The sequence below is a fragment of the Pseudonaja textilis genome, chromosome 10 (genome assembly GCF_049901715.1).
Source record: "Pseudonaja textilis isolate UNSWEBS1 chromosome 10, rPseTex1.2, whole genome shotgun sequence".
NCBI lineage: Eukaryota > Metazoa > Chordata > Lepidosauria > Squamata > Elapidae > Pseudonaja > Pseudonaja textilis.
The window spans coordinates 2,894,055-2,921,969 of NC_141999.1; the positions used below are offsets into that span (position 1 = coordinate 2,894,055).

The 27,915-nt window shown below is 47.7% G+C and overlaps 3 protein-coding genes across 3 annotated transcripts; 1 reads left to right on the forward strand and 2 right to left on the reverse strand.

The window, feature by feature from the left end:
- Positions 1-273: 273 nt before the first annotated feature.
- SNIP1 (Smad nuclear interacting protein 1) lies at positions 274-4,960 on the reverse strand. The gene is made up of 4 exons (XM_026702715.2): positions 4,779-4,960; positions 4,564-4,672; positions 3,408-3,988; positions 274-890 (listed from the first exon to the last, which is right to left on the reverse strand). The coding sequence occupies exons 1-4, from the start codon at positions 4,847-4,849 to the stop codon at positions 617-619; spliced, it is 1,035 nt and encodes a 344-aa protein (XP_026558500.1). The 5' UTR covers positions 4,850-4,960; the 3' UTR covers positions 274-616.
- DNALI1 (dynein axonemal light intermediate chain 1) lies at positions 4,925-8,337 on the forward strand. Its single transcript, XM_026702716.2, has 6 exons — positions 4,925-5,226; positions 5,291-5,427; positions 5,536-5,705; positions 5,953-6,131; positions 6,282-6,446; positions 7,763-8,337. The coding sequence occupies exons 1-6, from the start codon at positions 5,146-5,148 to the stop codon at positions 7,796-7,798; spliced, it is 768 nt and encodes a 255-aa protein (XP_026558501.1). The 5' UTR covers positions 4,925-5,145; the 3' UTR covers positions 7,799-8,337.
- GNL2 (G protein nucleolar 2) lies at positions 8,331-27,405 on the reverse strand. Its single transcript, XM_026702713.2, has 16 exons — positions 27,240-27,405; positions 27,066-27,150; positions 22,757-22,851; positions 22,444-22,583; positions 20,790-20,974; positions 19,975-20,041; positions 19,274-19,432; positions 18,863-18,976; positions 16,874-17,002; positions 16,091-16,195; positions 14,214-14,372; positions 13,634-13,741; positions 12,240-12,634; positions 9,632-9,711; positions 8,829-8,911; positions 8,331-8,484 (listed from the first exon to the last, which is right to left on the reverse strand). The coding sequence occupies exons 1-16, from the start codon at positions 27,310-27,312 to the stop codon at positions 8,347-8,349; spliced, it is 2,115 nt and encodes a 704-aa protein (XP_026558498.1). The 5' UTR covers positions 27,313-27,405; the 3' UTR covers positions 8,331-8,346.
- Between the last annotated feature and the right edge of the window lie 510 nt (positions 27,406-27,915).

Genomic DNA, 27,915 nt, shown 5'->3' on the forward strand with positions numbered 1-27,915 from the left:
CGTGCGCCCGAGAGCGGAAGGCCCGGCCCGGGGAAGTCGCTTCAGGCGTGCTGCAAGGCCGGACGGGGGTGTGGGTGGGGAGGGGAAGCGGCGGCGGGGACAGGCCGGGATTACCGCCCGGGAGGCCCAGCCCGGCTCCTCCCCTTCCCGAGAGGGACCCCCCAATCTGCCTCCCCCGCGGACTCTGGTGGGGCTTTGGGGGCCGGTGGGCGCCGAGGAAAGGAGGAGATGCGCGAAGAACACAACACACACACACACACACGGAGGCCTCGCTGTTCGCTTAACCAAGAAGCATCTATTTTTAAACAAACTGCACAAGGAATAAAAAAGGAAGAAACGAGCGGAAGGGCTGGTGGGCTGTAAAGGGCCGCCCTGCGTGTTCAGGACGGCCGACCCCTCGAGAGCGGCTTCCTCATGGAACGTGCACTGGAAAAAACGCCTCGGATGCTGCGCAAGCATCGAACTTTAAAAAACGCCACCCCAAGGCAAAAAAAGGGGGCTTCCTGGCCCAGCCACCTCCACCCGAGGAACCTCCAGGTGTTAAGGCAGGGAGGGCACCCAGAGCTTGGAGGCTCCAATGTCCGCCGGGTGGACCCCAGGGGGGGGGGGTCCAGGTTCACTCGCTGTCAGCGCGACAGGTGGATTCTTCCTCCTCCTCCTCCTCTTCTGTCTTCTGGTCATCCCCTGTGGCATCGGAGGACTCGTGGAGGAGGACGTATTCCCTGCTGCTGAAGCCGAATTTCAGCACATCCTTCTCTCTCAGTTCATAGTAGCGCTGAGGTTCGATGCGCTGGTTATTCAGGAAGGTGCCATTGCCTGAGCCGAGATCAATGATGTATGGTTTCACCTTCCGGCCCGCTGTGCCATCAGGACGGGTGTACTGTACAAGCCTTGCAAAAGACAAAAGAAACCCATGGTAGTTAATGCCCAAAGATCCAGGAATACAGTTTGCTTCATCCGTACTTCTGAATTTGGATTCCTCCAGCCTCTCACAATGCTCTAAAGAGAGAGAGAGGGATCAAATACATCAGATCCCTTTTCATTCCATAGCTGGAGGTGTTTAGGCCCAGATAACTGTGAGAAGGCAGTTTGTGTGCCTAGATTGAGTGGCTGCCCGATTCCCAGCAACTCTGGGTAGCTTACAGTGCAATGAAAGGGAAAAAGGCACATGTACCAGGAACAAACTACACAAGATATCCAAGACAAGTAAGAGGCTTGACAGCTCCCTCAAGGCCAGGCTTTTATAGAGATTTGTAGAAGAAGGGGTGAGACCAAACTCCCTTGAAGATGACATTCCTCAAATGGCAGCTCCTGGTCTCCCAGCCTGGAGCTTCTTCATTACCCTGGTGGAGAAAAATCACTGGGACTCCTAACACTAATCCTTGATGGGCCCAGCCTTCCTCTCCTCTTATAAAAATAACGTCCACTTCTCCATCTCAGGAAGAGGTGGACTATCTTCCACTGGATGCTCTAGATAGCTTGGCCATGGGTGAGGGATGGTAGCAATGAGGCTTAACAAAGTCAACAACCAGATTCCCCACAAGGTCTTGTTTTCTGTTCAGTTCCTTTCGGAAGCCAAGGGAGTGGCCTCCTGCTGATGCTTCTCCCTACCCATTTCTCTTCCCAAAGTCAGGCTCACAAAACCAATGAATTTTCACTTCTACTTCTCAGCAATGGTTTTCTCCTCTCTCTATAAGCTACCCCCTTTTTTTCCACAGGTAGTCTTTGATATATGATGATTGGGGCCAAAATCTGGTCATAAGTTATTGCAGTTATAAAGAAACCATGTTTTTCTGGGTTTTTAAAATATATTTTTTCATGGCGATTGTTAAGTAAATCACCAGGGATTGTTAAGCAGACTTAATTTCCACAAATTGTGGCCATGCGACTATGGGAACCATAACTGATAGTAAATGCAAGCTGTTTGCCAAGCATCCAAGGCCAAGGTAACTCCAAATGATCGGAAAATGACCATTGATAAATCTAGGGTTATCTGTACCTATCTCTGACTCTTCTAGCTGCTTTTTAGGCAAGCAGTTTATTCAAATCTCTCCTAAGCACCATCTTCTGCAGTCGAGCCTCCAAGTCCCCTCCTCAATTCTCTCCACAGTGCAACATTTGCTCCCTTTGATAGCAGTTAGTCTCTTTTGCTTGATTTGTTTCTTTTCTCAGGTCACTGATCTTTTCCTGACATTTTTTCCTGGCGACTGTTAAACACATTACCAGGATTGTGATTTTTCCACTAATTGTGGCCAAAGCAGCCCCTGCTGCAGTGTCCCATGTCACTAAATCTTACAGAAGGTCAGGAAACAAACAGTACACACAGGGTCAGGTCATCAAGGAAGAGTACAGTAGGCAGTTAGAATTATAAAGACTAGGTCAGGAAAGAATTTATTTGGAGAAGGAATCCTACCAGGTTCTTTGGAAGAATGCACAATGAAGCCAGCAAAACACCCAACAGGTAACCAGTTTACCTGGGGATCAGTTTTTTCCAGCAAGACAACAGTAAACTGGCTGAGGCCCCGGAGCACAGATGGAAACTGACAGAAATATAGTCAAGATGCATTTAGTTACTTAACCCAGAGCTATAAGGACGTTGACAACAATGGGATGGTTATCCAAAGTCAACACCTCCAGAGCAAATTTGCCAGGGTAACTTTATCTCACATTTAGATCAAGTAATCAGTGCTAGGTTGTGGAAGCCCTTTGGCAAAAAGCATCTTGATCTCAGCAACACATCTGATAAAATGCCCCATGACAGGCTGCTTTGCAAGTCAGCTAAGTGTAGCATGAGAGTGAAATGGATACCATGGCTGACTTGCAAATCATATCCCAAGTGTCCTCGTCAATCATTGTTGCACTAAAAAGATAAAGTGGGCAGCTTAAAAGTGCATCACCTCTATCCTCTATTCATAAATGTTTTTCTTAATTGGGAAAAAAAGTGGTAGGAATTCTTATCAATTTGTAGAGTATATAAAATTGGATAAATAGCTAATACCTAGAAGACAAGAATAACAATGTTGAAAGGTTGGAGAAACAGGTCAAAAGTATCTTAATGACATTCAACAGAGACAAATGCATAGGTACAGAGTGGGAGATATCTAGCTTAATAGCAATAGTTGTGGCAATGGAATGGCACAATTGCAGCCAAAACAGAGCCCTCGGTTCCTTCTTTTCCAATGGAAGGGAAAGAGGAAAGTATAGTCGGCTGGGTGGGAAAATACAAGGGGTAGCAAGCAGCAGGCTCTAGAGGTAAGAGTCAGTGTGGGACAGAAGTGGCTGCTGCGGCTTTTGTTGCTAGCACAAGAAACTAAACAGTGAAGAGAGTAGAATCTTGCCACAAGCAGCTAAGCCCATTCCCCACTTCACCTCACCCCCCACCCCACCCCACCCAATTCAGAACTTACCGGTACTGAAAAACAGCATGTTGTTTAGAGCATGAGGGATGGTCAATAGGAATGTCAGCAATGCGTCGGTGCCTTCCCAACAGATAAGCACTCTGCCGGTGAATATACATAACAGGAAGAACCTCATCGTTCTTGAAGGGATATAAACGCCATCGCTTTTTTGGAATGCGTGCTTCTGGGGGTTCAGAATATTTGATTACAACGCCACGGAAAGTATTGGAATCCTCCAAAAGGGCACCAGATAGTTCAAAGCTTGGTTTTTCCTTCTTGCTAGCCTCCTTGTCCGTATTCTTGTTGCTGGGCCCTCTTCCCTCACTATTTTCCTCATCCCCACTCCCTTCCATTTGTTGATGATGTTGCCGCCGCCTCTGGTTATAGAATTCCCTCTCCGCCTCTTGATCCAGGAGATGGTGGGCGTCCTGTTCCCTTCCGTGGCTCTCAGCCTGCTCTTTAGCGAGCTTCCTTCGGGCTGAATGGCCCCGGTGCCTCTCTCTATTGCTTTTTCGTCGCCTACGGTCAAGCTCTGAGCGGTCTTGATTCTGCCGCTCCTCATGTCCCCTCTGAGAATGATCCTCTGGCTCCTAGAAACAGCGGAGGAATAAATAGGTAGCTACAAGTCGAATTCAGGGACAAAGATAAATAAAATGTTCTTGGATTCCCATCTGTATTTTGTCAAAGAGTTCGCTATTATTCCAATAATGGTTGAAACAGACAGCTGCAAAGCATGGCTAACATTTGAACTACGGAGTGATGGGGGGAAACTGAATGGTAAGCCCAGAAGGTCTCCAAGCTTGGCCTCTTTAAGGCTTGTGGACTTCAGCTCCCAGAATTCCTCAGCCACAAGCCTTAAAGAGGCCAAGCTTGGAGACCTCTGGGTCAGCCTAATGGCGAAGGGCAGCGGGGCAACGGAAGTGCGAGGATTGCCGACCTCCAGAAGCGCCTAAGCTGGAAACCTGGCCCCGAGAGGCTGGAAAACTGGCCGGCCGCGAGGCCCAGAGCCAAGACTAGTCGTCTCAAGCTATGGCCGGGAACTCGCTGGACGCAGCCCGAGAACATCCGATCTGGCGCCTGGAGAGTTGCCGACACGCCAAAGGCCGAACTCGGCCCGCGGCCTCCTCCCTCCTGGGCACCCGCGCCGGCTTCTTCAGCCGCGTACCTGCTTCATCCTGACGCCGGCGTGTCGCGGGCTCCGGCTCCGCTTTTCCCGGGGCAGCGGCGACCTGCTCCTCTTGCCCGAGGACCGGCGCCTCTTCCTCGATTGAGACCTTCCAACGACACACACAAACCCCGTCAGGCCCCAAGGCCCGGCCCGCCACGGTCTGCCTCCCCACCCCACCCCCTCCCCGGGTGGCCCCTGCCCACGGCGCTCACCTGCCGGCCTCCCGGGGGCTTCCCCGCGGGCTGCGCTTCCGGTGCCTCCGCCGCCGCTCCGACTCCTCCATCGCGCCTGACCGGCTCCCAGTTCCTCGTTTCCGCCTCTAGGCCACCGCCGCCCTCCGCACGGCCCGGAAGCACTCGACCAAGTGCTTCCGCCCTCAGTGGCGTGCCTTGCGTCCCATGAGCGCGACGCTGCCGCCCGTGATTGGCCAGGCCAGCGAGCGGGTTTCTTACGTCACGGCGGGCCGGAGGGCCTTGGTGCGCCTGCGCGCGCTCCCGCCGCGCCCCCCGCCGGCGTCCCCGTGGCCGTGGCAACGGCGGCGCAACCAGCTGGGCGCCGGTCGGGCCTGGAGGAGCCGCCATGATCCCCCCCGCGGACTCCCTCCTGCGCTACGAGACGCCGGTGCTGGTCAGCCGCAACACCGAGAAGCGCTCGCCCAAGGTAGGCGGGGGCAGAGGGAAGGGGCCGGAGGACGGCAGGTATTCACCGCTGCACCGCTCCGCAGGCCCGGCCGTTGAAGGGGACCCCGCAGCTGACGGTGCCCGCGGGGCCCGTCTCGCCGCCCAAGGGCAAGGCGCCCTCGCCCTCGGTGGACCCCAGCAAGCAGGCCGAGGAGATCCTCAACGCCATCCTGCCGCCGCGGTGAGGCACGCGGGGGGGAGGGGGCGCGGGGCGGTGGGGGGGACGCCCGAGGCGGCGGCGGGGGGTGGTGGGACACACACGACCCTCTCACCTGCGCTTCCCCTGCAGAGAATGGACGGAGGAGAACCAGCTCTGGGTGCAGCAGGTCTCCAGCACGCCCAGCACGCGCATGGACGTGGTGCACCTGCAGGAGCAGCTGGACCTCAAGCTGCAGCAGCGCCAGGCGCGCGAGACCGGCATCTGCCCGGTGCGGCGCGAGCTCTACTCCCAGTGCTTCGGTGAGGGGCGGGGGGCAGGAGGGAGGGAGGAGGGCGAGAGAAAATGATAAGTTACTCTTTTATAATAGGATTCATATAATTAGACTAGAAGATTCTCTTTTGCTCTTTCTGATGCTTCTTGTTAACTTCTCTTTTTCTCTTTCTCTGAATAAGCCCCCACCCTATAACCTAAAATGTAAATAAGACGGGGGAGGAAGGAGGGGCTGCCAGCAGAGCCTGACTCCCCCCCCTGCTTCTCCCCTCCCAGACGAGCTCATCCGGCAGGTGACCATCAACTGCGCCGAGCGTGGGCTGCTGCTGCTGCGCGTGCGGGACGAGATCCGGATGACCATCGCGGCCTACCAGACGCTCTACGAGAGCAGCGTGGCTTTTGGCATGAGGAAGGCCTTGCAAGCCGAGCAGGGCAAATCCGACATGGAAAAAAAGGTACGGTCGGCTGGAGCTCCCTGGCGCCCGCTTGGCCCAGGCAGAGGGGGAGGCTTTCCTCCCAGGCAGCCCCATGGAGCAAGCCAGAGCAAAGGGTGGCTCGGAAACAGCAGCCGGCCTTTCCCTGACTGGCGTCTTCCCTGCCTCCAGATTGCAGAGTTAGAGGACGAGAAACGGGACTTGGAAAGACAGGTGAACGAACAGAAGGCCAAGTGTGAAGCCATTGAAAAGAGGGAACTGGAAAGGCGGCAGGTTGAAGAAAAGAAGCACACGGAGGAGGTCCAGTTCCTCAAACGGACGAATCAGCAGCTCAAGGTTAGAGAAGACACAGACTGAGCGTTCTGGTTTTAATAGGCTGCACCTGTAGTCAGGAGTGGGATCCTACCGGCATAACCACCAGCTCGGGGAGCGCACACATGCATGCCAAACGTGCATTGCACACACGTGCACGCTACCGGCTCCAGCGAGCATTTACCTCCTCCAGCTGACAAGCGGCACTCAGCAGTGCCACGCAAAGCAGCTGAGGAGGTAAAAGCATAGGATAAAGGACAGCCTAGAGCCCCGGCCGGCAGGTGGGCCAAATAGACGAACCTGGTCAAACCAGTAGCATCCCACCTCTGCCTGTAGTCACATTATTCTGCCTTCCCTGCACAAGACTAGTCCTTGACTAATGACCATAACTGAGCCCACAATTATGCTGGTTAAGCAGGTTAATGCCCGAGCTGAACTGATTTTGATTTTTGCGTTGTAATTAAGTGAATCTGTTTTGTCCAGTTTTTTGCCCTGTGTTCATATCACTGTAGGACACTGCAAAGGTGAGCCAGTTGCCAAGTGCCCAAAATGTGATTGTCAGGATTCCGGCAGTGACCCCAATTAAATCATGAGTCTCAAGCCAAACTTCCAAAACTTCAAAAGGATTTATTGGGAGTTAAAAGGTCCAGCACTGCCTCGGTGTAGCCAACTCTGAGATATATAATTCATTGTCACCCTTGACCCTGGTTTTCCCCCACCCCTGGGTGTATTGCAATTCATATTCTCCAATGGGACACCTTCCATAGCCAAGAGTCATCAATCATGGTCTCCAGTTAGAATTTTGCACAGCAGAAACTGCAGTCACCTAGTTACTATCTTTGAAAACTACTTATGGAATGTACTTTTGCTTTCCAAGCTGCCGCACTGCTCCCCGTCCCTTTCTGCTGGCAACTAAAAAGACCATAGAAATGTTTTATGAATTGACAGTTGGATCGTGTGACAGGGTGCCGCTGCCATCTTAACTTTCAGATCAAGTCATAATTTGTAACTTAAAGCAGTCACTAAGCAACTGTTATAAGTCACGGACTACCTGGACTTGTTTTTTGCCTTAGGCTGAGTTGGCTCTGGGCAATTTACACTGCTGGCGGTGTTGAAGTCTTCAAAAAAAGCCCACTTAGGATTCTGTTTTTCAAACTTAACAATTATGCTTTAATTTCTAAGCCAACCATACGCTGTTGCAGAATGGTTCATGGCTAAAATATTTGATGCAGTGTCTCTCCTTCGTGTCCAGCAGCACCATAGTCTCTCAGGGAGAAGTTTTGTATCTTTTGGCATAAGGCAGTGGTCCTCACTAATTAACTGCTTTGTCTGCATTTTAGGCACAGCTCGAAGGCATCATTGCACCGAAGAAATAAGCTTTGTCAGCCCAATACAAAAAGTGCCTTGAGGGGAAAAAGGAGAATACGTCTGTAGATAATTTTTCCGGAAACAGTCCAGAATTTATGTGTATCTAAACTGTTCCACCTCATCTGAATCAACATAAATTCAAATACTGTTCAAATGTCTCTTGCACATTTAAAAAGAATCTCAACTGGCTTGGAATTTGTCTTTTCAATTAATATTTACTGAAGGTAAATAATGAAGGTGCTTTTAAAAAACCAGTATTTTAGTTCTATGCAGGAATCTGCCCAACTGTAAAACGAAGGGCTGTACAAAATGCATTAAAATGAATCCTGACTCCTGAAATGTGATGCTGTTTAACTGGTGTTCACACATCCTGATTAACTTCTCCTTTACCATCCATATAAGCCAAAGGTAGTAAGAAATCTTACTCTTTCTGCTGTTTTGATTGATTGTTTTCACATCAGTGGTGTCTTTTGTAAGGATCCTAAATAGTAGCCAACAGTTTTCATGTCATAAATGTTTACTATATTTATAAAGAGAACTATTTCAAGATGTATCTTTATTTATCTTGGGTTGTAAATCTCTGGGCTTCAGTGTCAATTTTCCTCTTGTTCCTGTTTCTATTTTTGACATTATGAGTATCATAATATCGAACACCAACTTTCTTTGAGTGCTGCTGCCGCTCTGCTCTTCTCTTCTGCAAAGGCAAAACCGCGGTTTTGAAAAAAATGTAATAGCTGTAATTTACTATCCCAAAAGAGGGGGAGGGGGGGGGAAATCCCACATGTAAGTGCTACCTACAATTCTATTTTTAAATTCCACACTACATGACAACTATGCCGCATAAAATGAACATGTTTCCCTCGGGCTGCACCTTATGAAAACCACAAAGGACAACTGATTTACCTTCTACCTTGAGTTTCTATGTAACTCAAGGTGACCTACATAATGCTCCCACCTCCTGTTTCCATGAGATGGTTTGGGCTAAGGAAAAGTGACAGTCCCAAAGCCACTGAGCCGGACTTCGCTGCTGATACCTACCTCCTTTGAATTTGGTTTCTTGCAGGAACTCTGCTGTTCCTCTCCCTCTGAAATCTTCCTTTTCCTTCTTTCTTTCCGTTTTCCTAAAAATAGCACGTCGAGAATAGTAAGAGACAAAGCTCTTTCTGAAGAGCCGAACACTGTGAGCGACGAAGAGTTTTCCAGTAAAGGACAAAACTGTTTTGGAATGGGATGGTTGTGCTCCCCTTCCACATAAAATGACAGCTTCCTGACCCCCCTTTTCTCTGATGCATGCCTTAAATATATTCAACAAATACAAGGAGCAAAGTAGATCACAAGAGCTTGAGGAAAAGTGCTCTCCAGAATAGGTGTGGGCCTTTCTACTGCAGCTTCCTAGGCTATACAGATGCATTTGGGAAGCTCTCCAAAGTGAAGGAGGGCAACTGCCCTTTTTCACAGTCACTCCCTAACAATCAGCACTCAGAGCATACTGTTGGTGATTCAGATGTTAGCCCAAATCCATGCAGGTTAGTAACAGTTTATAGTTGTGAAAAGAACATTTGTGGAGGACTGGACTATCTGCACCGCAACACAGAATTCTGTGGCTTAAGTATGTCATGTGGAGTCAAGCCAGTGTTGTCCCTTTATAAGAATAAAGCTATGTTTTTAATTGTTTTCTATTTTTTCTTTCTATTTTCTTCTCCCTTCTTTCTCTTTTTTTTTCCATTTGTGTATGTGTTGTCGGTTTGTTTTAATTGTAAAATCAATAAAATTTATAAAAAAGAAGAATAAAGCTATGAAACGTGCATAGGGTGCAGATACCACTAAAGGAGCCACCATACCTGTAGTCTTCTGAGTTTCAACAGCCACTGAATCCAACTCTGATTTTGCAAATATTTTTTCATTCAGCCCCTTAGGGATTCTAGGCAGGAGAGCAAACAAACGGTTACTCTACCTAAACCCGACTCCCCATTCCTCTAGCAGTTGTATAGCTCAAGTTTCATAGGACAGCCCCATTCTCCTAATCCTCTACTATGATAAGTTAAAAAAAATACAGTGCACTGTAGAATATATATTTTACAAATAAGCAGCTGTGGACACAGTCAAGAAAACCAGCAAACAGATCACTGAAATAAACCCAGTGTACGAATTGCATGTGTCAAGACCTGACTGGAGAAGGCTGTCTAGGCAGTCCTTGCTTAACAACTGCTCAGTTTAGCAACAGTTCAGAGTTACAACAGCACTGAAAAAGTAACTTTACTATAACTCACTGCACTTATGACTGTTGCAGCATCCCCATGGTTACATGATTGAAATGTGGATGCTTTCACAATCAATAGATACTTAATGACTGTTGCATGTCCAGCAATCAGACGCTCACCATTTGCCTAATTTACAGCTGGCTTCAAAAAAAGCCCATGGAGAAACTGGCAGTAAAATTGCAAGTCATGTGACGTCTCAGTTAATGACTGCCGTGGGAGTGACATTAATCTGGTGTCCAGTCACATGTGTTGCTTAGTAACAGAGTTGCCAATCCAACTGTGGTCACTAAGTGGGGACTACCTACAATGCTGGGAAGGAAAGAGGAAGAGGATGACCAACAGCCAGGTGCATGGATTCCGTTACAGTGGCAATGAGTGCCCATTAGAAAACCTGAAAGATCAGGTAAGGACAAATCATGGAGAGAAATCTCTCTGGTTCCTCAGAGTTAACTCTGACTCGATGTTTATAAATGAGGAGAAAGCTGCTTTGAACCTAGAAGAAACCCCTTTTTAGGATTATAATGGGGGCAAATAATGTTTTACTTGTCCTGCCTTTGGGAAGAAAAGAATTTATACATGGCAAAACATGGTGATGCCACTTCTCATAAGCTCCCACTTCCCAAGCTGCAGTTTCCCACCAACCCAACCACCACCAAGCTTTCAAGGGCCTCCCTCCTGCCAAAGCGGGCATAATATGGAGGTGTTCCAGAGTCTTTGATCCAAACCATCACCTAGGGGTCAATAACAGCCATCAATAGTAGGTGAGTTCTTTATCCCAATTGTGCATCATTAGATGTTGGAGAACTGTTTAGCATTGGGAGGGGATGAGATGGGACCTTCACTGACAGAAAATCAAGGAAAGAAAAACGTATTTGTCCATTCCATCCCAATCATAAGGGTTGATTAATTTCTTTAGGTGACACAAATACCTTGGCTGACTGTTATAACTGCTGGCCAGGCCTATTTTTGCTGGACGTGATTGGGAATTCCTGCCTGTGGCAGAAGAAACTGAGGAACTTATTTTATGGCTTATTCCCACAGCTGCAGCCCTCCATGTATCTTGAGCATAAGTTCTAAAGCAGGGGTGTCCAACCTTTCACCTTCCCTGGGCCACATTAGAAGATGAAAATTTGGTTTGGGCCGCACATAAAATAAAATAACAGTAACGATACCTGATCATCCAAAAAACCCATAGAAAACATAGTTAACATATTAAATTTATTTGGAAATGAAGTTAGTGAGATGTTTTTATTATTTATTATTTATTAAAAATTATTTATTTTTTATCACGGTTTATTTTCTGGCCAAATTTTGCGGGGGGGTGGGTGGGGGGGTGGGGGGAGAAAGCTCGCCTGCCTCGCGCCTACCTCTCCTCCTGCAAATGGCCCAGCTGGATAAGGCAGGACTGGAAGGCAGAAGCAGCAGCAGCAGCAGGGGCAGAAGTGGCGGCAGCAACAGCAGGAGGTGGCGCTCTGATGGTGCCCGCCTTTTCTGTTGCTGCTTGGCCTGGCGCTCGCCCCACCTCGCGCCTGCCTCTCCTCCTCCTCCTCACTGGCTCTGGCACGAAGGTTGGGGTGGGCACTGGGCCGCATTACGAGGCAACCTGGGCCGCATGCGGCCCCTGGGCCGCGGGTTGGACAAGCCTGTTCTAAAGCATGCTCCATGCATCTAAGAAGTTCCAAGTAGAAAATGGCTGCTCAAGACTAAGCTTATAGCTTAAGTGGGCAAGCCTGATTTTTTGGGAGAAGGATGGATAGGAAAGATACAGGGTGTGCAAACTGACTGGCTGTGCAGGAACAACTATGAGGAGAGAGCAATGTCCAGATTGTTCTCTTTTCCTCCATAGTCCCTGCCTGGTTTTGGGCCCTATTCTCCCACTTGCCCAACTATTTCTGCCAGTACTATCCCATTTCAATCCCTGCATAGACTAAAACAGCCCCTTTTGTTTCATTCAGTGGGCCAGAGAACCCCAAATGTGCATCTTTCAAGCCACCTGAAGACCACTCATCCGTGCACAGAACATATTGTGCCTGGAATTTTTGTTTAAGTATGAACTGGGTGCTGCAACCGATGCTGGGAAGGAAGGGGATTGGGGGGGTCAGTCAGCCTTGAGTTACAAGATGAGTGGGTGTGTTTAGGACCTTCTTTTGGACCAATCAGATGCACCAAGGAAACTCAGGTGCCCTACCTTATTGCTGAGAATCTCCTGGCCTTTGCCTTCTCCAAGAATCTCTTGTACTTGGCAATCTTCTCGTCCAGGGACCGAAGTACCACCTTTGGGTCTTCCCTGGGGTTAGCCTCACAGGTTGGCCTCCCAGGTGGGGAACTCGGCTCCTCCTGTTCTTCCTCTGTACTGCTGTCTGTTTCACTGGTAGCCGGTATATTCACAGGGACCAGATCCTCTTCCAAGAACTGAGAGGTCACCGTGATCTTTTCATAGTTTTGTGGCACTTGGGGCAAAGGCCATTTTGGTACCGTACTGGAGCACTCATCACTCCCAGCCTGTCCTTCACGTTGTTCTTTCATTCCTGGGTTCTCGCTTTGACTGAGGCCTATAGTCATATCTGAGGCAGCTTCTGTGGGCTGAGAGATTAAGCAATGGAGGTTAGTCTGCAAGCCAGGTCCATCCCCATCCTTCTCTTTGCCATTGGATTGCTCAACTCCAAACAATTTTGGTAGAACTTTCTATTTGTGAAGGCCCAGATTTATAAGAAAGGATAATCAAGCACACCACTCTCTCTGTCCTTGTGCATCACCACCAAGCAACCATCCAATCCTCCAATCTCCCCGAAAAGAAGAGAAGGATTCCAGACAGAAGCGATGGCGCAGTTTTCCTTTTTTTTCCTGACAACACAACATGAAGGAGAAGGAAGGTAATTACAGGTCGTCCTCTGCTTATGATCACAACTGAGCTCAAAACGTCCACTGCTAAGCAAGACGGTTAAATGAGTTTTGTCCTATTTTATTTATGGCCTTTCTTGCCAACATTGTTAAGCTGAATCACTGCAGTTGTTAAGTTAGTCACACCAATGTTAAATGAATCTGGCTTCCCCACTAATTTTGCTTCTGAGGTCACAAGCAGGGATGCTGCAACGGTCATAAATATGAGTCAGTTGCCAAGCGCCCAAATTTTGATCATGTGATTCTGCGAATCCTGAAATGATCATGTGACAAATTGTCATAAGCCATTTTTCCCAGGGTCATCGTTAATTTCAAAAGGTCACTAGTGAATGGTTGTAAGTTGAGGACCACCTACTAAAGTTCGTTGTTTTGAACGACTCCCATGAGCAGTTTACAACTATGACAAGAGTGCAAAAACATTTTAAGTATGTGTGATTTCTATTTGAAATCTATTTGTCTGCCTATTGCGCCCAGACAGACACTATGGATGTTCATAGGGACCCAGGAAGACGGATTGTTACAAGGGAAGGAACTTTTCTTATTATTTCGAGTTCTTGCTTGGAAGCCAGCACATGATCAGTTCTGATTGTTAACTATTGGCCCTTTTATTTGTTTTCAGGAGTCACTCCCCCTTTTTTTCTTTTTGCAAAGAAACCCTCAAGCTATTCTGGCAGCCCTTACCTGGGACTCTTGTTCCACATTTGGAGGCTTCACAAAGAATGGGATGCGGCCTCTCTGCCAGTCGTTCAGCACCATCCGACTGACCGTGTGCAGATCAGGCTCTCCTCCCTGGAAAGGCAGAAAGGCCAGCAGTCAACAAACGAAGAAGGGAAGAGAGGAGAACAAGGAGAACAGCCTGATTGGTGAAGGGGCCTGGGACCATGACTTCAAGCAGGATGTGGAGGGGGCGGGGGAGGCACTTATAGGCTCAACTCATACCGAACCTCCTCAAAATGTTTCACTGTGTACTTTGATGGCCTGATTCCCCCAATATGCAAAGGCAAAGGGACACTCTCCAAATCACCATGAACCCCATTCCAGCCTCCTGGAGCACGTCATGAGCAGCCATGAGCAACCACACTAAGTTATCATCTCCTTGTTCCTCCATAATCATCTTTTCTCTCTTATCCCTTCCAGCTGCTCCCCGAAGGTTCCTCAGGAGCAGGTTCTCCTTCAGAAAACATCCCACTCGTTGAACAAATATCCGCATTAAGGGCTCCAAATTCCTTTCTCTATTCAGCACCCTTAAGACCAGATTCACCTTTAGTAGCTTCCCAGTCTGGAGCGCTAGTTTCTTCAGAAAATCCTCTGCATTTTCCCAGGACTCTATTTTATACGTCTTCCTGATGTATTCCGGCTTGGCTCTGTCCAGCACTGTAGCAATGTGGTCTTCTGGACTCTTGATTTTTTCCACCTGAACCTGAAAATTACAGAACAGTTCAAACTCCCAGCTTATACCAAAGAGAGATTTCCATCCATACATCTCCAATGACCACCAAGAAAATACAGCTGGAAAAGACTTGGAGGTCTTCTAGCCCAATCCCCAAACCATTCCGGACAAATCAGCAATGGAGCATCCACAGAGGTAGCCCATCCCATTGATTAATTCTTTTCACTGTGGGGAAATTTCTCTGTAGTTCTAGGCTGGATCTCTTTAATGAGCTTTCATCCATTAGTTCTTTTCCTGCCTCAGGTGCTTTGGAGAATAAGTCAATTGTAGCAGCCCCTTGTGTACTGGAAGACTAACATGTCATCCCTAATCCTTTTCTTAGGCTAAACATACCCAGTTCCTGGAACCGTTCATCATACGCTTTAGCCTCCAGTCCCAATATTTGTTGCTCTTCTCTGCCCTCTTTCTAGTCTCAACATCTTTTTGTATCATGGTGACTGAAACTGGGTGCAGTGCAATAGAAAGCTCTATTAGCCCTTCATGTGATTTAGATACTATCCCTCTGTCGAAGCAGCCTAGGACTGCACTGACCTCTTTGACAGTTGCTAGCTCATTGTGAAGTGGTGGTCTACTAGGTCACCAAGATCCCTCTCACAGTTACTACTGTTAAGCCAACTGCCGCTATTCTGTCTCTGTGCATTTTTTTTTCTTGTCCAAGTGTAAGACGTTATTTTCTCACCACTGAATGCCAGGGTTCCAAGTAACATACCCGTAGAAAACAAAACTCTGAGGCAGGTAGATTCCTCAAAGAATTGGATAAGTCATAGTGGCACGGGCTGATGAAAACCAGCGCCGAGTGCTCCCTTGGTTTTCACCCAATTAAAACTAAACGTTCTTCACTTTCTCAAAACAGTCAGTTACATGGTCCAATCAGGATATTGTCCCGTTGCTGGGTGATTTCAGTCTCCTCCTTCCAACAATCTGTAGGAATGTCTTTGGTTCCCAAGAGAAAGTATTTTGTTTTGGTTACAACATCCCAACTATCTCTATTCCCTGCTCCCTCTTCCTCTTCTCCAGTGTGTCAGCGCTGACGTCTCAAAATGGCCTCAGTCAGGCCAGCTTTAGGGCTGACACTGAACTGCATGCTGTTGGATAGGACCCAGTGTTCAAATCTGTCAAGGTCCTTCTTGGTCTTTTAAACCAGGGGTGTCAAACTGGCGACCCACGGGCCGGAAGTTATCCGTGCAGGCCGTACCCACCCCGGCTCCAAAAGCCAAAAATGTAGTGATATGTTGCGTGATGCAATTGAGTTTGACACCCGTGTTCTAAAGTGTTAGCTATTCTTTCCAGTTTTGTGTCATCTGAAAATTGTATGAGTTTCCCTTCTATCCCCTCATCTAAATCATTCATGAAGATGTTGAACAGCACTGGGGCTAAGACGGTGCATCCCACTGCATGATTCCCTTCATGTAGATGTGGTTCCATTGATGACTAGATGTTGAGTGCAGTTTGTCAGCCTGCTATGAATACATCTGGATAGTGGTACTGTCTATTCTACATTTTTCTATCTTACTAGGAAGTAGGCTGTGATCTACTTTGTCAAATACCTTACTGACATTTTAAGTAAACTAATATCTTGTGATTATTTAAGCACCTGCATCTTGGCAACGTTTCAATAATAAATAAGACTGGTAAGTCAGACTTAAGGCAGAAAAAAAACTTTTCCCAATGTCTCCCTTGACACTTACCACTCCTTTCAGGACAATATCTGTTTCCGAGTCTCCTGAGGGGTACACCACACCTGGGCAGTCAATAAGGAAGATACGACGCATTAAAGTGATGTACTGCCATACCTGTAGGGGGAAAAAAATAAGGCCAGGCTGTCTTTTATTTCAGAAGGAACAAAACACACGGTAGCAGCTCTTGATACTATCCAAGGATCTAAACATCAGGAATTTCATGGCCAGGAAACATGTGAGTAGCCCTTTATTGCCATTACCACACCTGCTGTTACTTTGGAAAGACTATTTAGCAAGCATGTCAGAGTGCAGAGCATATAATAAATCCAAGCCTGTTTTTCTTCTCTATAAAGATAGCTTTTCTAGTGTTCATATAGCAAAAACTCAAAACCATGTTTACGTGGCAAGAGTTGGTTTTTTTGATACTGATTTTTAAGTGACATTCTGTACCTGGCTAATCAGCTGGGCACATTGACACAAAGTTTCTCACTCTACATGCTAGTTCCAACATGGCCATTTTGAGGACTTTCGGCCATCTGATAAAAGTTTTGTTCAGCAACCACCTCCTAGTGACAAGTTGTCAAGTATTTTTGTCATATCTGCAGAAATAAAACCTCAAGTACAGAGAACTATAAACTACACATCGGGCACTTTTACTCCAGCCCTGCAATTCTGCAATCCTAGCAATGAGAACACGCTTCACCCTGGCACAGAAGACCTTGCCTTCAGACAGAAGAAGTCCTGTTAATCACAGTGGCTACATTCTAATCCTGAATCTGTGTGGAAGCTTGCCTTGGTTTCACCAGCAATGGGAGCCACATTGCAGACCTTCTTGGAGCGGAGAGTGTTGATTACAGAGCTCTTCCCCACATTGGGGTATCCGATGAATCCCACGCTGATCTGCTTCTTATCTACATGCAGCTGTTAGGGACAACACACACAGAGTATTTATTTATTTATTGAATTTATATTGCCGCCTATACACCCATGGCGATTCGAGGCGGCTTACAGAATAAAAAACCACATTTAAAATTTAAATAAAAACAAAAAGAATCAAATAAATTAATAAAGTACAATAGAACAAAATGGGGGGGGGAATCACCCCCCAACTCCCACCACCACCCCGATGACAGCAGATCAAACGAGCCATACGATGGGCTCCATCCCACTCTGGGTTCCCCAGGCCAGAATAACACACAAACACCCCAAGAATTAGAGAAAGAAGCTTTGCACCAGCAATTCAACTTTTGGAGGGCCATGTGCAAGATAGCTGATTGACTAAAAAAGTTGCCCAAACTGGCCATCTCTTTTCCATCTACAGCTTGTTGGTTTACGCTTTTACAATGGGCTTATAAAATAAGCTTATAAAATGGGCATTCATCAGTAGAAACTTTTAAGCAACCGGGCTCTATGGAAGACTGGCAAAGGCTTCAGCTGATGGGGCAACTTAGTCAGACAGGGAATTTACTTCTTTGTTTGGAAAGTGAAGGGTTAACCATTCCTGCTTTCCCTCGAAAAGCGCTGGAGACTGCAAAAGGGGGTATTCAAAATATAACCTCGCAATCCCCTGGCCATTCAACTGATCTCCTCTACAAGCCCACTGCCAATGTGATCGTGTCCCATGGAGGACACGAATAGCTCATTAGGAAGCAAACGTCCAGACTACGCCCCTTCTTGGCCAGTCAGAAGTCCTTTGGGAGATAAATGAAATGAAAGCAGTTCAGGTGACCTGATATCATCATGACATTCTGGACCCTCCCTCAAAGTAACCATTAGACCAGAGGCCTCCAAGCTTGGCAACTTTAAGACTTGTGGACTTCAACTCCCAGAGTTCTCCAGCCAGCATAGCTTACTCTCTCACAATCCCTTCCTCTGCAATCTCTCCAATTTAGGAGGTTAAGGAGAATTCTGGGAGTTGAAGTCCACAAGTCTTAAAGTTGCCAAGTTTGGAGACCCCTGCATTAGATTGTCTACAGTAGGAGTGTCGAACTGGTGGCCCATGGGGCCAGATGCGTCATGCGCAGGCCGTGCCCACCCTCAGCTCCACGAAGGGGAAACAAAACACAAAATGTCATGTTGACAGCATGATGCCACAAGCTTGACACCTGTGGTTTACAGAATAGCATGATCTCTGGGAGAACAAATCTTTCAGGCATCCAGCAACTGACTCAAGTCTCTGCTAATTATGACAAATCACTACTCCTATCTGGGCTGCCATCAGCCAAGCAACAGAATCTCCAAGAATAGCAGCTTCTTTTTTAGTTGTCGCTTCAAGGCACCTCTGGACTATTTAATTCTCTTGGAACTTTGTACCTACATCTCCCCACCCCCAACGTTCCAAATTAGTCCCCGCATCTCAAAAAGATGTTTTGGGGGAAGAGGGGGTCAGCCTATTCTCCATTCTGAGAGGTGGGGACTAATTAGAACATAGGCTGACTTCTTTGTGACAGCCCTTCAAGCACTGGAAGACAGCTATCATGTCACCCCATCTCTCATGCTGGACTCAACATACTCAGTTCCCACAACTGTTCATCGCACGATTTAGCTTCCGGTCTCCTAATTATCTTTGTTGCTCTTCTCTGCATAATTTCTAGGGCCTCAGCATCGTTTTTCTATCGTGGTGAACCGGACACAGTATTCCAAGCATGCTCTTACAAGTGCAGGCTTTTTTAATTTATTTTTTTTGCAGCTGCAGCACACTGCTGGCTCATCCTGAACTGGTGGGCCACTTGGCACAGTATTCTTCAGTACACTCAAGGCAAGCACAACGATTTACTGTACCTTTCCAAACTGCCGCAAGAGCTGAATGAAGGCGCCTTTTCCAAAGGAGTTTGTGAGGCTGGCATGAAAGGCCAAGGTTGGATACTCCTGAGACAGCACTGCCACCCAGCGCCTCTGGAAGAAACAAGCCAAGTCTCCATGCTCAGCGGCCCCTCCATCCCATGCAACCCAACAGCTTAAGGAGGAAATTGCTGCCGGCTGACAGGTTCTGGACCTACCCCCACCCAAGACCATGCCAAGGTACGGGAGGTAAAGCACACATGCAAGCAGTTGCAAGAAGTCATTTCCGACTTAAACCTCTGCAAGCTCTATTCCCGACATTTCCCAGGCTCGCGTGCAAAATGGACCCTGCGCTGGAGACGAGCAACCAGCAGCTTCTTCTTGTGGCTCCTCGTTTCCCAAGAGACCTACCGTCACCCATGTGGGCACAAGATCACATTTGTTCAAGACAAAAATGAGGTGCTTCCAGGGCTTCTCCTTCTTCAGGTAGGCCTCCACGTGAGGGGAGCGGGTCCCCATGGGATCTCTGGCATCCAACACTTGCACAATGACATCTGATGAATCGATCACCTGGCAGTCCAGAGACAGGGCGAGAGAGTTCGTGAACTGGGGAAGCATCCAGGAGGATTTCCATGCTTTGACTCTTCATAACAATTAAGTTCAAGCATTTCAAACTACACAGGTCAGCAATCCTGTCGAGACTGAGATGACGAGAAATCTAGAATTGAACACGTCAAACTCCAGGCCTGCTTTAACTTTATCTTGGAAGAATCTCAGTGCTTTTGGTCTACAGGTTAGGGAAACAGGCTGGAAACCAGGAGATGGTGAGCCCCAGTTTTGCCTTAGGCATGAATGCCAGCTGGGTGATTTTGGACCAGTCACCCTCTTTCAGCCCAATGCCCACCTCACAAGGAAAGACAGGAGGAAGAACAAGTATCAGGTATTCTTGCCACCTTGAGTTACTTATAGAAATAATAGCGATACAAATAATAAAATAAAAAGACAAGCAAGCTAGCTCAGGAAGCCTTGGCAGGAACGGCTTTCCGATGCCTTAGTCAGAAAGGTTTGTGAGAACACAATAACGCAGCCACATTCGCCACCCTTTCATATACCTTGTAAAGTTCTCCCCAGATCCGCTTAGATTGTCCTTTTTTGTAGATTTCTTCTTGCACCTCCACCCTGAAAAAAGGAACAAGATGCAGAAGCACAAAAGCACAACCATGCTGTATGTCAGCAGACGACTAGATAGCAGATTCCTTTTCCTTCCTGGGAGAAGGAATTGCCTCTCCTGACAGTAGACTTGGGCACCCCACCTATTCTCTCTTCTCACAGGATACTCTTTCCATCAGCTGAACCATCCACGCAGGTGCTGCCGTGGTGGCTCCTCTCTCATGCCCTATTTATCTTTTTCATGAGTAAAAGGACATTCATCTATTTGAAAGTTTTATTAATTTTAAGTGCCAAGTCTCAAAAGGAGACACATTGCAGGTGTCCCTTCTGTTGGGTCTACGTTAAAATCATTTAGCTGTAATCAAGTAAAACAAGGACTTGCAGACTATAGCAAAGCTCTCTGGTACGTGAAATATCACTGCACCTGGAAGGGCAGAGAATATGGCAAGTCTCGTGGTCAGAATGGGGAGAAATCAAGTTGAGTGGAAGCAGAATTACAGTAGTATCCGCCCAGAACAGACAAGCCTGAAACTCCAGCCAAAGAAGTCACAGTTGTCAATGAGATGCCTTTAATGCAAGCCCCCCAACTCCCACCTCAAAATCATCAGGTGCTCCCAATCACTTAATGTAGCTGGAGCAATGAGTGATTAGGGATACAGGTGGATGCTGCTGGCTTAGGGAATGACTGAGCAGCCGAGACCCCATAAGGCACCTGTACACCAAACCGTATTTCTAGGTGCCAGTTCCAACAGTATACCTCACGCCAGTGTCCTCTGTCACCAGATCCCGGTCTTTGTCTTGGCTGTAGTTGCTGGCCTCAGCTTCGGCATTTTCCACCAGAGACTGCATATCACTTGCCAGGAGATTTGGTCGTTTCCGCTGTGATTTTGGACCAAAGGTTGTCCCAAAGGTTTCTGTATCAAGAATGTGGACTTTGGAGTTCTAAAAGAAGAAAAAGACACTGTCTGTATCATCCTGGCTCAGAACAAGGTGCTCCAGCTCAGCTCAATTTCCCGCATCTGAGCTTTCCCAGAGAAGACCTACAGGGCCACAGTGACACCACTCTTGGCCCAGAGGGCTATGCCAGCCAGAGTGTAAACTTTGTGGCTTGGCATCCCTTCCTTCCTCTGTGATTGACATTACAAGGATGAAGACCCTGCTGTTCTTTGCTGACTGCTTTGTTTCAGCCACAGAGCATTCATTCGGCCCAAATTCAGAACTGTTCAGGATAATCTTCCTCACAACTTGATTTCTGCTTTGGGAAGGCCAGCTCCTTCTTTGGAACCCTCTTTCTCTAGCTAATAAGAACCGCTAGAGGACCCTAGTCAGAATGTACAATTTTCATTTTATTAGAGGCATATGGGAACTGCTGAAAAAAAAAAAAGCTGTTCAGAAGAAAATCAAGCTATGCAGGAAAATAAGAAACATGGCTCTTTAAACCAGACCAAAAAAACATTTTTGGACTTGAGATCAAGGTATTGGGATCCGGCAAACTGACAGGTAGACCTCAGCAGTAGCTAGAAAGCAGCTTGCAGCACCATCCCACTGAGAGCTCTCAGCCCCTGAACAGCATTACTTTGTATAGGCAAATCTTTTCTCGACAGAGGACAATTTGGGACCAGAATTTTGCTGGGCACCTTCTGACAGAGAAAAAGAAGTGGAATGATCATGCCGCATTGTATGTATTTTGAGTATATCCCATTTCACTCTTCCTCTCCTCTTTCTATGAGAACTGCAGTCCATGAAATACCTAATGCAAACTTGGCAGGCGGAAGAGGTCCTACAGAAGAGCCTTGAAGCTGCCCATATGGATGAATCCCCCAGTTAGCACTTCATGTCAATGAGCACATGACTGGGGAGAACCTCCCACCGGAGCATGTAAGCCTCCTCTTGGCTGGCCTTTTGCACTGAATCACCTTTTAAGCAAAGCCTTAAATCCCTTCTTTTTATTCTCTCTCTTTTATTCTAGTTAGCTGGAGTAAAGTTAATTCGCCCCACGCAATGCGCCAAGGATAAGTGTGCAACCACCAAACAGAATGAACCAGCAATCTAGGCATTGTGTCTAGCATTTGTAAATTTCCTTGATATTGTATGCCATATGCTAAATAAATGCATTTGTTCTCTCTCTCTCTCCCTCCCTCCCTCTCTCCCTCTCTCTGGCTATAGGTAACTACGAACAAATGTGAACAAAGATGAACACAACTAAAAATATAAATGATGCACCTCCACTAGGCTTTCATATTGCATTCTTATACTCTGTAATTGGCAGAGGGTGTCTCATTCTGTGAGGCGGGAATGAGGGAAGGGAGACAGAGAATGCAACTAGAGTCTCCCCCAGAGTCCAGCCCTCTCAACCTCCATCCACACACAATGGTAGCAACCTGGGTCAACAAGACAAGCGTATCACTCACATGAGGTTTAATCCTGTCATGGAGCAGAGAGAGGGGCAACTTGCTTTGTTTCATGACCACTCGATAAGGATCCTTCATCACCGTCTTCATCTCCTCCTGGAATCTCTGGAGACAGGACTGTTTGATCACACGTGTGTTTCCTACATAGAGAGGATGTTCCAGTTGTTGGTTCCTGATATAGCTTACACTGACAAGATGCAGGGAGCAACACAGCGCTTGTATCAGCAGCCCTCTGATTCGACTTTGAGATTAATCAAATCCAAGCACAGAAACCACCACCACCACCCCAACTATCCAATCAAAGCAAGCTTACCAAACCATTTAATGTTGGGCTCCACGCGGGCTACGGTGCCTGGTGCCACCGTGGACTGGAACTCAAGTGGTCGGACCAGTTTCCCATAATTATTCCTGTATAAAGTAAAGCAACACGGGAGCTCTTATAGGTTTGCTTATAATATACAGCTTAAACCTGTAGTTTTGTAAACAGAGCCCCCTTCAGATGAAAAAAAATCCTGGCCCTCTCTGGGTAAGCCGACAGAACTCAACGATGCACCAGCAAAGGTATTAAGGAAGCAGATGGGCCAATCCTCTAACTTGTATTCTCTGTGTGCTAAGATGAATGCCTTTAAAATTGTATGCATTTTCAAAATGGGTGGATTACAAAAAGATTAAATAAATTAAATCCTACCCCTTAAGAAGACAAGTTGGACCACCTCCCCCCCGCTCTTCTTGTTTACAGGAAAGGGCAAATAAATTCTCCTTGGTCAGCAATCAGGTGGAAGGACAACAGGTTGCAGAAATGGAGGCCTCCCTGTGCAATGCTGATACTTTTCCACAGGTTGAGCCAAGCGATGGAGCACAGTCTCTGAGAAACACATTGCTAAGAGATTTCATACTTGAAGTTGGCCCGCTTCCGTAGGCAAGGATGCTTCCGTTTAGCAACTGACTGGTTTTCATATGGAGGAAAGAAGCTCCAATATTGGGAAAAATATTCATATAGCTGAGGAGAAACAAGCTAGCTGTACCTCAAACTAATGGCCTTCCTGGAAAACGATCATTCTGCCACACAGTAACAACATCAATGTAAAGATTTGCTAACTTTTGCTAACCATGTCCAGGAAGCCAAAGAACTAGAGCTTATGAGGTACCAAATCAATAAGGGGGTGATTGTGTAAGTCCCCCCTTAAAGATTTTTGATCTGAGATGGATGGTGCCTACAAAGGGGGAGCAGGTGGGGTGGACTACAGTGAAACTGTCGTTTCTCAGGAAGGAAGGAGCATATTGTAAAGGGGGGGTGGGGGGGGCAGAGAAGAAGCAACACAGCCCAGAACTGGATAGGAGACAGAGGGAGAGAATCATTGCCACTCCCTAGAATCAACCAGGGTGGAGATCGTAAAAGTTTAGTCTGGCAAAAATTCTGGCAAATGGTGTGAGCAGATGAAGCACTAGACTTTGGCTGGATTATTGTTCTTGAGCTGGGCCGGACATGGTCAGAAGGTTGGAAAATGAACGCTTTTGATGTGACTCGGAATCCTGTGCAAAGAAGCCTTAAGCAACTGTGAAGAAAAAAAGGCTGCAAGGAACTGGCCTCTGAAACTGCTTTTAGGGGAAATGGGGAGAAGGCTAGTTCCTTTCAAGATCTTCCCAGAAACTGATATGACCATGTCCAGAGCCAGTTCCTGATTTATCTAGTTCAGGTTGGTGAACCAGGTAAAGCTACAAGAGAATATTTCTCAGCAAACAAATAGAATAAAAACAATACAAACAATGCAGAAAAGGTCACCAGAGCCAGTGGAACAATCTGGATGGAATTCTGAAGGAACATACGTATCTTGAAGAACTACTGTCTTAACCCAACGGGATTGGTTTGCCCCACTCACTCCACAGAAGGGGAATGCTGCGGATCCTATCAGCCAAGAAATTCCAGCTCTTGGGGTCCAGAAGAGGCTTTTCTGTCCTGGGTCCTGCCCTTTGGAAACGTCATGTCCCTCAATTTGAGACCTGTACCCGCCCTTTTGGCCTTCCAAAAGAGCCTGAAGACCCGGCTCTGATGGTTCCTCTGTGGCCCTAAGGGGGAATTCCATACTGGAAGTTATTAATGGACTCGGAAGGAGATCCCACCCGCACCCTGTGGCATTCTAACATTTAATTTCTACTAATTTTAGTATTTAATGTGTTAATGTTTCTATTTTTGCTTTTATGTTGTAAGCCACCCAGAGTCACCTGACAGTGAAATGGGAGGCATATAAGTTCAGTAAATATTCATCAGTAAAGGTAGTCGACAACTCATGGCTGAAATAGGATCTGGAATTTTGATCACTAAGCAAATCAGTCATAAAGAAAGGAATTGTTTAGTGACTACAATCCTAGCATCCTAGCATGTGCTGCTTCAGGGGCTTGGGCCATGCACAAGTTGGGGGGTGCTGCTGCAGTACACGCAGAGCCGCCTCCCGAAAGACTCCAGTGTCCCAGCCTGGCCCAGCAGCATAGGGCCAGGCTGCCACACCTTGGGAAGTTCCAACTGCCAACCCAGCACAGCAGCATTTATGGCTGCAAGGACATTGCAGAGTGGCTGTAGGTATTTGAACCCTCTAGACACCTTCCATCTTTAGTTCAGGATGGGGCTGTACCAGTGCACAGCCTGACGGTCCTCCTGCTTGAAGAGCAAGTGGAACTGTGGCTGGGACAACCTTTGAACACTTTCGAACAGCGCACCAGTTATGCCCATTTTTGGAATGAAAGGCCCTGGTCACAATAACTCATGTCCTTGTAACCTCCCTACAGACTACGGCAACATGGTCTATATGGAGTTATCCCCGAAGAGCATTTGGAAACTTCAATGGGTACAGAATGCAACTGCCTGGATAGTAAAGGGTACCAGATATACAGCAAACGTAACACCATTTCTGCATCAGCTGCATTGGTTACTAGTGTGCAAAATGCTGGTTGTCACCTTTAAAAACCCTACATGGCTTGGGACCGGGCAAGCTGGTTGGAGAATTCTGGGAGTTGAAGTCCACCAGTCTTAAAAGGGCAGAGTTTAGGGACATCTGGTATAGGGTCCCTGGCTTGAACAGGGTTGGACTAGAGGACCTCTAAGGTCCATTCCAACTTTATGATCATATACTCTTTATCAGCTGTGCTGGCTGGAGAATTCTGGGAGTTGAAGTCCACCAGTCTTAAAGTTGCCGAGTTTGGGGGAATCCCTGATTTAAAGAACCATGTCACTAATTTAACAATGGCAGTGATTCACTCAACAATTGTGGTAAGAAAGGTCACAAAATGGGGGCAACGTTCACTCAGGTGTTTTACTCAGCAACAGAAACATTGGGCTTCATTGTGGCTGTAAGTTGAGGACTATCTGTAATTTGCTGGGTTATGAGCCTGTCTGCCTATTTATGCGGTGCAGTGAGGGGGGCAAGGTGTCTCTGGGCCAGCTGCGCGGAAAGAAGGCAGGGGTCTCTGATTTGATCTGACACTGGATAAGGCCCAGCCATGATCAATAGCACGAAGTCTGTTTCCCCAGAGGAGGCAAACTAAGCCAGGGCTCCAGCCAGGAGGGTCATCGTGGGGCCCTCAGGACGGCTTCTTCTTGGCCCAACAAGGAGTCGGGCAGGGGCCAGATTAGGTAATCATACCTCTTCAGCCCTTATTCTTAACTCTGGTACGCCACAGGGTTGCGTGTTGAGTCCCTTACTCTACACTCTTTATGTGCATGACTGCATTCCCACTCATGCTAGTAATACTATTACTAAATTTGTAGATGATACAAGAGTGGTGGGACTCATCTCCAGGGGGGGGATGAGTCTGCCTACTGAGATGAGGTGGACCAACGGTTGCTTTCATGGTGTGGAGACAATAACTTGGTCCTCAACACCAATAAGACCGAGGAGCTTATAGTGGACTATAGAAGGAACAGATCAGACCTCCAGCCCTTGCTTATCCATGGAGACTGAGTGGAGCAAGTGGCCAGTTTTAAGTTTCTGGGTGTCACCCTAAAAGAGGACCTGAACTGGGGTGCCCACATTGCAGCACTGGTCAAAAGGGCCCAGCAGAGATTATACTACCTGAGACTTCTCAGAAAACAACTGAATGAGAAACTTCTAGTGACCTTCTACCGCTGCACCACAGAGAGTATCTTAACTGACTGCACCTCTGTATGGTTTGCCAATTGCACAGGGGCAGATAGGAAAGCACTCCGGAGGGTTAACGTCATTGCCCAGAAGATCATTGGTTGCCCTCTCCCCTCTTTGGAGGAGCTTTATAGCTCCCGCTGCCTTAAGAAAGTTCAAAGCATCCTCAAAGATCCATCTCATCCTGGGCACCCCCTTTTTTTGAACTATTACCATCTGGCAGAGGGTACAGGATAATAAAAACAAGTACAAATAGGCTGAAAACCAGCTTCTATCCCAGGGCAGGAGCTCTGTTGAATTCTACCGTAGAGTGCAATATTATTCCGAGATCAGGGGTTTTCAATTCAATGTGTGAAGGGTGAAAGCTGCGTGTTTGTGTTTATTTTCAGGGTCACGATGTGCACTGAAGACGGTGTTTGATTTCGTTGTACGAGGTGCAATGACAGTAAAGTAAACTAAACCGAGGCGGCCCGGTCTTTCCACACTCACCGGCGCTCCCGCTGTCGATACATATTGAGGCGACGGATGGTGGCGCGGTCCCTCATGTTGTGCCCTCCGGCGCCGGCCGGCCGATCTGCGGGGACAAAGCGGAGGTTTAGCTCCCGCCGCCGGGACAGACCCCCCCCCCGACCCGGCCGTCCGCCTAACTGCGGCTCCGCTTACCCGGGTTGGTGCTGGCGCGCGACGGGTTGAGGCTGGCGCGGGGGCGGCGGCCCTGGAAGCGCGGCTTCCCCATGGCGGCGGGTGAGGCAGCTGTGGCCCAGAAGCGTGAGGGCGGCCGGCAACGACTTCCGGAAGAGCCCGGACGCGCTTCCGGCTAACGGGAGCCACGCCCCTTCCGGTTGTATGACGTCACATCGTGTCGCGCAATGGGGCTGTTACTTAAGCCAGGGGTCTCCCAGCCTTGTCCGCTTTTAAGACCTGCGGACTTCAACTCCCAGAGTTCCTCAGAGGAACTCTGGGAGTTGAAGTCCGCAAGTCTTAAAAGCGGACAAGGCTGGAGACCCCTAATTTAGGCGGTTGGGAAGCAGCGGCTGCAGATCAAAAAAGTTGAAAACTTTTGTCCCATCAGATTGGGTAGACCTCCTCCTCCGCCCTCCCCCTCCATTCCCGAACCCAATCCTTCTCGAATTCCTTGCTTGCCTTCTTGCTTTGGACTCTCCCCTGCAGATCTTCGGAAAGGGGGAATCTGACAGGCAAGTGAGCGTAGCCCTTAACCCAGGGCTCCCCAAACTTGGCCCCTTTAAGACTGGTGGACCAACCCCCAGAATTCTCCAGCCAGCATAGCTGATAAAAGAGTATATGATCATTAGTTTGGAAGGGACCTTGGAGGTCCTCT